Raw genomic sequence first — 10,546 nt, forward strand, 5'->3', positions numbered from 1 at the left:
TCAGTTGTAACATTTCAATGAGCATGTTGTGGAGGCAGGCTACGTATGATCACTCACCAGGAGGTTAAAAAACCAAACGAAGCCATTCTTATATGGCAGGGGGGCATCACTTTTCTGCTCTCTTGTGACGAGACTCAGTTCCTAATCGGACTGCCCTGGTTCTATCCATATCTATTTTTCTATAGAGCTCTACAGCTGCCTGACATTTATATGTTAGGGGAGGAGTATATGTATATATAATATATGTGGTCCTGCAGGCTTTACACCCAGTGACAAATCAATCCTGTGTCTTTGCCTTCAGGTCGACCAGATGAATAAAATTGTGGAAGTTTTAGGAACACCAACTGCACACATCCTCGACCAAGCACCAAAAGCCAGAAAGTTCTTTGAGAAGTTGCCCGACGGCACTTGGAACTTAAAGAAGACCAAAGACGGAAAAAAGGTAAGGCCACCCCCCTTCTGGCAGTGATGTCTCTTATAGTTGCTGAATATCTTCATCTCATTTTTGTGTCATGCGATAGAAGTAAAATTTGACACTCTTTGCTTTCCCTTCACAGGAATACAAACCACCAGGAACCCGGAAACTTCATATTATTCTTGGAGTGGAAACAGGAGGCCCGGGAGGTCGACGTGCAGGGGAATCGGGTCACACTGTAGCGGACTACTTGAAGTTTAAAGACCTCATTTTAAGGATGCTAGATTATGATCCTAAGACACGGATTCAACCATACTATGCTCTGCAACATAGTTTCTTTAAGAAGACTGCTGACGAAGGTACAAACACAAGTAATAGCGTATCGACGAGTCCAGCAATGGAACAGTCTCAGTCGTCGGGAACCACCTCAAGCACATCGTCTAGCTCAGGTAACCCTGCACTCACTGGACTACGCGGCCTGTATCTTCTAGTGTGGTGTAGGACATGTCCCCTACCAGGCACCTGTACAGTTTATGTTCCTTTTACTTGGTACCAGGTCATAGGGTTCTAGCAGTGAGACATGTGATGAGCAGAAGCACATGCCTGGCCTCCTGCGGCCCGGCACTGATGATACCTGGCACCAGGCTGATGGCATACAGGATCTGTACATGGCTGCATATATGGGTGTTTTACCAGGATTTCTTCATGGCATTGGCCTCTCGGAGGAATAGTTATTAATATAAACTATGTAAAAAAAAAAATTCTACTTGCTGTCCTATTATAGGAAGCTTCATTGTTTACTTCCTGTGATTAAACACCTGTCCCTGATCATGTGATTTTTACACAGGTGCATGGGTCATCATATCCCTGGTCATGAGATGTCGCACAAGTGCACGGCTTGTTATATGCCTGGTCATGTGATGTCACGAGCCATGCACCAGGAACCAGCATTTATGCACAGGAAATATATTTTTTTACACTACGGTATCGATTATTTTCTGGTATTGGCTTATTGTAGACAACGCCCTTTAAGTCTCTAGTAGGGATTAAAGGGGTGGTCTGCGGAGGGCTGTCAAAATATATATAATATATACACCTCCTCCGGTCTCCCATGATGGAGACCGGGATCTCTGGGGAGGTATGTACAGGTTTATTATTATTCTTAACAGCCCTCCTTAGCCAGCCTTCAGAGTTTTTATTAAAATCGGCCAACTAATTTAAAGGGGTTTTCCCACGAACGCAAATTAGGCTCTATCTCAGTGCTGAGACCCCCTCAGATCACGAAAACAAGAGCCCCGATAGGGTCCCATGGACCCCTCATCCCTCCGTCAGACTAATGGAGCAGACGGCCTTGCATGACCGCTCTGCTCCATTAATCTCTATGGAGCTGACGGAAATTGCCAAGCGCCGTGCTCCAATGGACTCTTCATTATTGTGATCCGTGGATAGGGCCTAACTTGCCTTCTTTAAGGAAGATGTCATGCAAGACATCCTCAGACTGGTAATAAGCCATGTTGCTCTGCAGTTCAGTGTGTACTGAACATGGGTTTTGCAGGTTTGAGCCTGCACATGTGTATGCGCTTAGATCAGGTGCATTGATTTCTTCAGGCTTTGCACTATATTTATGTAACCTGCTATTTGTGAGTACACCTTTAGTTTCACTTTAGTGTGCTTCATTAAGTTGGTGGTGCTGCAGCGCTTGGCTCATGGAGGATTTTCCTATTAATACATTGTACGGCACAGTTGTGGGTAAGGACTAGGTCAGGATGGGATTTCAGTCTCGTAAAGTCCTTTTTCACTGGTCTATGTTCTTCTTTGCTGCAGCCATTCACTGTTCTCACCGGTGTTTCCAGCTGACACTCGGACTAGTGACAAGTCATTGCAACAAATACCATCAGGGAGCACTGGAGCGGAGAGGGATTGAACAAAATTTGTATTTTGTTTAGTTATTTTCAGCTTTGGCCACTTTTAGTTTTACTTTTTGGAAACCTACTTAAAATCCCCAAGACTAGAGGTGACCTTTTAAGATTTTCCTGCAGTGATGAGAACGTTTTGTCACGGCTTGTCTCATTAGCTGGTGACTAAGTGACTTGGTATATGTTTCTTTCCTCTTGGATGTTAATTTTTCTTAATTTGTATTTAGTGGAAGGCGCCCACACACTGCGCTTTTATTTTCATGCTATTTTGTGGGTAAGAACTTCTCTCTCCTCCTCCTGTTTGGCAATGGGGCATGATAAAGACTTCTCAGAGAGAAGCATTCTGGTTCCTGCTTCTTAGAACCAAATTTTAGTTTAGTTTAAGAACTTGGACTTGGAGGAAACTGTAGTAAATGCTGTTTAATTGATTGAAATCTGCGATCCACCCGGATTGTAGGGTTCAGGGTCAGACATTGGGCTAGAGGAGATCCCTTTGGTCAGAACAGAGTCCTCACCCTCCTACTTTTCCCCTTTTGGTTGCATCTCCGAGTCAGTCCCCTGATGTAATCAAGGCTCATATTTAGCATGGTGAAATGGCCGGTGTATTGGTGGAGTCGGCAGAGTATATTCAATATTTATTTATTATTATTTTAAGTTTTAAGCTTTTCCCTTTACAATGATCTTGATAATGTATTTCATTTATAAGGTGGTTCTTCTGGGACAAGTAACAGTGGAAGAGCGAGGTCTGATCCGACTCATCAGCACAGACATAGCGGATTGCATTTTACTGCTGCTGTACAAGCTATGGATTGTGAGACACACAGTCCTCAGGTAGGTGATCAGTACTTGCCGACCTTTACCTCTGCTTTCATAGTAATAATATATTTTAAAGATTCTATGATTAGGTAAGGGTGCATTCAGACAGCCGGGTGCTTGACCACATCACGGGCAAGGTGCTCCATGAGTGCTCCTCACCCCTGCTCCATAGGCAGATGAATGGCCGCCCGATTCTTTGAAGGTGTGGTGACACACCGTGTGCTCACCTCACAGTCACCAACCATAGAAGACTATAGGGGTCTTGAGCTGGGTGCAAATCATGCGACGAGATCACGGTCCCTTAACGGATGTCTGAATGCATCCTAAATGTGTCGAGTTAAGCTGGTCAGAGCTGTTCCCAATAATCATATATAATCGGTGGAGTTAGCTTGGAAGTTAGGCGAGTGAAGTGCCAAGAAAGTTTGTCAGAATTCTCTTGTATATCCAATGGATTTACCGACCCAAACATAGAACATGTGAACTGAATTCGCCATGTCAACTGCTTGGGGATCGAGCCGGAAAATCCTGCTGACACATGGAGTGATTTTACCATTGGCTTTAGTCCTGATTTTCCGTGCAGGGGTTACGAAGCATTTCACGGCATCCATTCATATCTGTGGGATGCTGCAGGTCCTCCAGTGTCAGAGCATCTTAAACACAGAGCCTATTATTAGATTTGAACACTAGATGGTGATATAATCCTCATCTCTGCTCTGAGAGTAGCTTTGTAGCTGACACATTCAGAGTCTTCCTCAGCCAAAACGAAGAGTGCGTGTCCAAGTGTGACAGAGTGTGCGGACACTTGAAACCCTTGGCTGCTATCTGCATTTGTTATGCACCTTGTACTGGATTTAATGGACCAATAAATACAAAGAATTTTTAAGAAGTGTTGAATGCCACACACTGCTGCTAGTAGTCACACTAACATCCATTGATATTGGGACATTCCCAGTAATGTCTAGGAGTTTGTAAAAAGTCTTCTCTGCAGAAGGTATTGATCTTGTATTTGTCTGCAACCTTATTGCACATATCATTCGTCAATAACCTTCTGAAACCTGACAGAGGTGGCTCTGAGCTGCTTCTGCATTACCCAGAAACTTGATCTCAGTGACCACTGTATCTGCAAAGAAGTAAAAATATGTGGCTAGTCATGATATCCCCTTTAATATTTACTGGTGGTGCTAGCTGCAGGGCCTTCTATGATATATTTTATAGGGACAATCCAGGCATCAATTTGCTTAGTGCTGATCCTGAAAGGAGGACAATGACTCAAATTCACATAGCACATAGTAATTTATTCGCGCTCCACCCCATATGAATCAATTCACAGCAAGAAAAAAAAGATCTGTCTGAATTGTTAATTTAATACTAAATCCTAACCACGTTTTCTTCTGATTTTCAGGTTCGACAACCGTTTCCTCCACCGGTGGGTTGGACTGTCACTGAAGCCCCCACACAAGTTACCATTGAAACCCACCCAGTCCAAGAAACCACATTTCATGTCCCCCCTTCACAGCAAAATGTACCACATCATCACGGGAATAGCGGTCATCACCACCACCACCATCACCACCACCACCATGGACAGCAATCATTGGGTAGCCGGACGAGGTCCAGGATCTACAACTCTCCTTCAAATAGCTCCTCCACCCAAGATTCAATGGATGTCGGGCACAGCCACCACTCCATGACATCTTTGTCTTCCTCAACTACTTCTTCCTCAACATCTTCCTCGTCTACTGGCAACCAAGGCAATCAGGCCTACCAAAACCGCCCCATGGCTGCTAATACCTTGGACTTTGGACAGAATGGAACTATGGATGTTAATCTAACAGTCTATTCCAATCCTCGCCAAGAGACTGGCATTACCGGCCATCCGACGTACCAATATTCTGCGAATACAGGCCCTGCCCATTATGTAACTGAGGGACATCTGACCATGAGGCAAGGGATGGATAGAGAAGAGTCTCCCATGACAGGAGTTTGTGTTCAGCAAAGTCCTGTGGCTAGCTCGTGACTAAATTCAATCTAGGTTTGTTTCTTTGTGTGTGTGTAATTTTTTTTTTTTCTTTTACTTTTAAAGATGTGGTGTTTTTTTGTTTTTTTTTTTGTTTTTGCGTTTTGTTTGTTTTTTTTCCAAAAAAAAAACACAAAAGAAAAAAAAAACAAAGTGCAAAAGCTGCTTTAATCAGAAGGAGATAAACACACTTAACCGCTACAACAGGGAAAAGCTGACTATTTTTTTAAAAAAACTTGAAACGATTGCAAAGGGACAATGAAGTTGAAACTAAATTTTTACAATTTTTTTTTTTTTCTTTAAAGAGCAGAATCCAAATCCACCATATTGGAAAGCTCTAAGGTTTTACGAACCTGCCTTTTGCTCCTTAACCCTATACCCCCCCTCTGTACACTCTTCTTGCAATTATTTTATAATTATATATGTATTTGTACATACATATATATATATATTTGTATATTTTATCCATAGTAAGTTATACTGAACAGTCATTTGCCAACGTGAGTCAAAAGAAAACTAAGCAACATATGAAATTTTTTTTTAATGAACCCCCCCCCCCTTACTCTACTTTTAGTCCATTCTAGGACATGTCCAAGGTATGATGGTCACAGACAGATGCAGTAATGTCAGAAAGGAGCTTCTTCAAAATCCATAGGTTTCCATTTAAAGGCGACGTTTAAAAGTAAAAGGTCAACACGTAACTTGGCGGTTATCGGCGTCTCCCAGCGCCAAGCTGAGAAACGGAACGCAGCCGTTTAATGGGAGTGCGTGGGTCTTGCAAGTAAGAAGACTTGGTCAGCTCCAAAAAAAATAAAACGCCACCCTTTCTCTTTTTTTTTTTTTTTTTTTTTTTTTTTTTTTAAGGTTCGCCGAAAAGCAATCGGTCGCTTGTGTCCAGTCCTGGAAGAGAGAGGTCCAAGTGTTTAGGATAAAACCTTTGGCCTTAGAATTGGACTCTGTCTATAGAAGAGCCTTGCCGCTTCACATGCCATCGCTCTTTCGGACAAAGCCCTTAATGTTGGGGGGGGGGGGGATAAAAAACACAGAATGGGGTAAATTCAAGAGGCCTTTCTTAAAAAAACAAACAAACCTAGAAATAAACATTTTTAAAAAAAAATGACTTTTGTGACCCACTAATGTCAAATTTTTTTTCCTGAAATTTTTTAATATTTTTTTTTTCTTCCCCCTTCCAAGGCATAAAGTTGACTTATGGTTAAGTCACAGAAAGAAAAAATATAGTGGTTTGATGGAAAAAGCTACATGTGTCCTTTTCCTGCTTTTATTTTCTCCTCTCCCTCGCTTGTATTTTTATTTACAATTTTTTTTTTTTTTTTTTTTTTTTTGCCCCTCCCCCAGCACGTGGTATCTCCATCGTTACTTTCTGCACAAACATGTCTTCTGTTCATCTTGGGGGGGAGAAAACATTTTTAAGAAAATGAAAAGAGAAAAAAAAATGCAGAATTTTATGTGACTGCTTATTTTTTGCCTCACAATTATGCTGTGAATTTTACAAAAAGTTAAAAAAAAAAAAATTATTTTAATTTTTTTTTTTTTTTTTGGATAATTTATTGTACCAAAGCTGTTTTTATAGCACATAGATGTCTGTAACCAATAATGTAGCAGTCTCGCACCCGGACGCAAGGTGTACGTTAGATCCGTACCATTCTGTATTATAGCTTCAACAAAACTGGAACTGTTGTAAACAAAAAAATTTGCCTATTTTTCGTTTTTACTTATCTTTTTTTTTTTTTCTCCTGCAGTAATTTCTGTACCGAACATTGAATGAACCTTTTTTTGTCTTTTTAGTGTTTTCACGCAACATTCAGAATTATTCAGGCTGTCAGAGGTATAAAGCGATATTCATGAGTATTAAAAGTTTTCTATCATTTTTAAAGGTTTTAAAGGGAATTTGTCTGGCTTTCAAATTTTTCTTTTTTTCTTTTAAATGTGTCCTAGAGACCCGAGGATAAACTTCTGCTGCATTTTGCCCCCGAGAATTGAAGATTGAAAATTTTTTTATATTTTTATTATCTGTGTGTTTTATACTATGTTTTAGATCCATTGGTGAGCGTCACCCAGGATATCTGGGTTATTAAAGGAAATCCGGCACCAGAAAACCAGGGACATTACTCATAGATCCAGGCACCGGCACTGTAGTCATCTTCTTATATTTATTATCCATGGCCTCCTTCCTTCTAAAAGCAACTTTTATAATTATGCTAATGAGTCAGTAGTGCTCTGGGGGTTGTTACCAGAGCCCCTCCGTGCTGTAGCTTTACATGCTGTTACTGTGTCTCCGCTTTCCCTTATGTAATCTCACACAGGGAGGGGAAAGTACTCCGCTTGTGAAGCTAAAGCTCAAGGAGCCCATGGTAACACCCCCAGTACCTTTCTGACTCATTAGTATAATCTGAAAGGGGTTGTCCGAGAGTTATGAAAAAAAAAACTAAAGGTGGCCGGAGGGGGCTGCTTTAAAAAATTAAAGCTCTAACTTTCTGACGTCCTCCGCTGGACTCAGCTTCCGGCTGGACCCGACAACCATCCGGCCCGCATACACATGGCTTTTAAGCTGCCCCCTCCGGCCACCTTTTAGTTTTTTTGGTTTTTTTTCCCATAACTTTCGGACAACCCCGAAATTTGATTTTGGAAGATACCACAGTCACGGTTCCTGGATCGAAGAGTAATGTCCCTGCTTTATCCTGGTGGATTTCCTTTTAATACTATGTAAAGAATAGATGTTCTGGCAGAATCGGCATGCTCTCTAGGTTGGTTTTGTTCAGCTAAAATTTGTAAACTTGAGACATGTGTCTGCTTGATTTACTGTCCAAAACTTGGCAACCTAGTGGATAAGGTTGTGTAAAGATGCTGGTTCACTAAGTCCAACCCAAAATCCTACATTGTTGATCCAGAGGAAGGAAAAAAATCCATACCGATGACGCCAATTGCATTCCTTCCAGATCCCCAAATAAATCCCTGGATCAACATCCCTGGGGCTACATGGACCAGGTTGCCTGTTTGGACCCCCGCCCTCCCTGCCCTCCCTTTCACCTCTTCCCCTCTCGCCAGTAATCATCGCTTTAGGTACAATGCAAATTCTCAAAATGATTTGCCTTGTAAGAAGGGGCTCATGTAAATAATTGGGTCCATTGAGGACTGGGAATAAATTAAAGGGGATTCTCTCCCAACATTTTCACTGGAAATAGAAAAGTTTACTAAAAAATTCTGGAAGAACCATAAAATTTTAAGTTGGTGGCATCGGCAACAAAAGCCAAAGGGGGAGTGAACATCGGCATCAGGCAGTGATTGGCTGCTGCCAATGTGTCTCCTACGCTGCATCCACCCAACCACAGGCTGTTATGGCCTCCGCTGAGCGTATACGTCACTCAGGAGGAGGGAGCAGGATGGAAAGACGTAGCTTGCTGCAGCTTTCCCTGCTGTGTTTCCTGCAGCATCCAACGCAAAGAGAGACCTCGGCCTGCCGCTACGTCAGGACCTATCCTGGTGTGCGCTGTCACACGTTATTGATACTTTTCTAAACACATGAATGTTACATGTCCCAGAACAATTCATTTATGGGGAATGCGAGTTTTCAAATGTAAAATTTTTGTTTTTTTTTCTTTAAAAATTAAATAAATGCTGCTATAAAATGGCAAACTGAGAATTGTACCTGTAAGGCTGCGTTCACACGATGGGGAGGAAGAGGGGTGACCCCTCCCCTCTCCATAGCAATGCATGGTACACAGCACCGTAACATGGGGAAAGATGGGAGCTGTCATATCTTTTCTTTTCCCCCGTGTACGGAGCACGGCACCATTGTCCTCTATGGGGGACGTATGTACGGCTGCAAACTTGCGGCCGTATATATGTGGCCCACCTCCAACCCCCGACGGCCAAAGGGTGATGTCAATTCTTCAGTTTTTGCATCGGTTTTTGAATTGCAGGGCAAAGTTTTACTGCGATTAGGAAACTCGGTCCGTTGTGGTTACCCCCCTGCAGCACAAAGCCAGTTTCACGTCACAAAGTGGGATTTATGACATTTTTTTTTTTTTATTTTTTTTTTAAATACCCTTCTTTTAATCTTCAAAGACCATAAGTCAGATTAAAAAAAAAAATCTAAAAATTTTAATTCTACATGTATATGTTTGAGGGCCTGGCTATAGCCTGTTTGTTTCCGCAAATTGTGTCTATATATATATTATACATACACAGAAATCCTTTTCCTGTTACACAAAAGGAAATCGGTAGTTTAATAAAATAAAAAAGCAAAGATTAAAAAAAATATACATATATTTTTAAGTTTTAAAAAAAATCTGTCCATCTTATGAACCTTTTCCCGTAATCCGGATGCAGAGATCAGCCCCTTCTACTAGACGCCATCCAAAAGATCTGCAGATTATTGCTCCTGATCCACACACAATGGTGTCACCAGGGTCATAGAACAGACTATTCTGTGACCTCTCTGATGCGTCCCGTTACAGTCCACGGTACAGTCCAGTTTTGTCCGCGCTTTTCTACTCGCTTTGGTTACAGGACGTCTGTGCATTGTAAAGAAACAGCATGGGAAAAATTTTTGAAAAAAAAAAAATATATATATTAAAATAATAAAAAAAAAAAGGTACTTATACCTGTGTTCAGATTGTACGATCTAGTCCGGACTTGCTGTGTATATTGTAACGTTAAAAAAACAAAAAAAAACACCCTTTGTATTATAGTCATGCAGTCTTATGTATGATAAACAGTTGAATAATTTCTGCTCGGACTCTTTTTTTCCTTTATTCCCCCCCCCCCCCCCCCCTCCCCTTCATTTATGGAGATTTTTTTTTTTTTTTTTTTAAATGGAGAATTTTTAAAAATTTGCAGTTTTCTATGCAGTAATTCATATCTCCCCCCCCCCCCCTGCAAAGATTTTGTAGGCTATATCTTGTAGTGACGCTATCTTACACATGGAGCATGGATTTTATTAATTTTTTTTTTTTTTTTCAAAATTATGTACAGTAAATTTTTTCTCTGGTTTATTGGGACTAGTGGGAAAAAAATTAATTTATAATATTTTTTTTTTTTTGGGGGGGGGGGTGGTTTTACTTGCATTTAAAGAGGACTTGCTCTGTCGGTTATATGACTCACAAATGCCTTTTAACTTAAGTTGTTCAGTGAAGGCCTCGATAGGGTGTTGCGATGGTTGCTATAAGGACGGGTCTAATTTTTGGTATAAAAAGGGGAGGGGGCTCAGTTTGCCTTTTTTTTTTTTTTTTTTTTTTTTTTAATTTTTGTTAATTTGCCTTACTGAAAGTTGACTTAGCATCACGATTAGCGACATTATGTGCCCTTTTTTGTATTTTTGTTGCTGTTTGATTTGGGGGGGGGGGGGGTAGGGGAGTAGAA

At 41.2% G+C, this 10,546-nt stretch overlaps 1 protein-coding gene across 5 annotated transcripts in view; it reads left to right on the plus strand.

Moving 5' to 3' along the window:
• Positions 1–9,924, plus strand: part of DYRK1A (dual specificity tyrosine phosphorylation regulated kinase 1A) — a 44,806-nt gene extending 34,882 nt beyond the window's left edge. For 4 of the 5 annotated variants that reach the window (XM_072138750.1, XM_072138749.1, XM_072138747.1 and 1 more), the window contains 4 exons: positions 302–442; positions 558–864; positions 3,038–3,162; positions 4,550–6,194. In XM_072138750.1, coding sequence (XP_071994851.1) covers positions 302–442; positions 558–864; positions 3,038–3,162; positions 4,550–5,164 — 1,188 coding nt within the window. In that variant the 3' untranslated portion in view covers positions 5,165–6,194. Of the gene's footprint in view, positions 1–301; positions 443–557; positions 865–3,037; positions 3,163–4,549; positions 6,195–6,970 lie in introns of those variants that run through there. The other variant, XM_072138748.1, reaches the window with a different exon arrangement.
• Positions 9,925–10,546: the final 622 nt, after the last annotated feature.

Source organism: Engystomops pustulosus, chromosome 2 (assembly GCF_040894005.1).
Source record: "Engystomops pustulosus chromosome 2, aEngPut4.maternal, whole genome shotgun sequence".
NCBI lineage: Eukaryota > Metazoa > Chordata > Amphibia > Anura > Leptodactylidae > Engystomops > Engystomops pustulosus.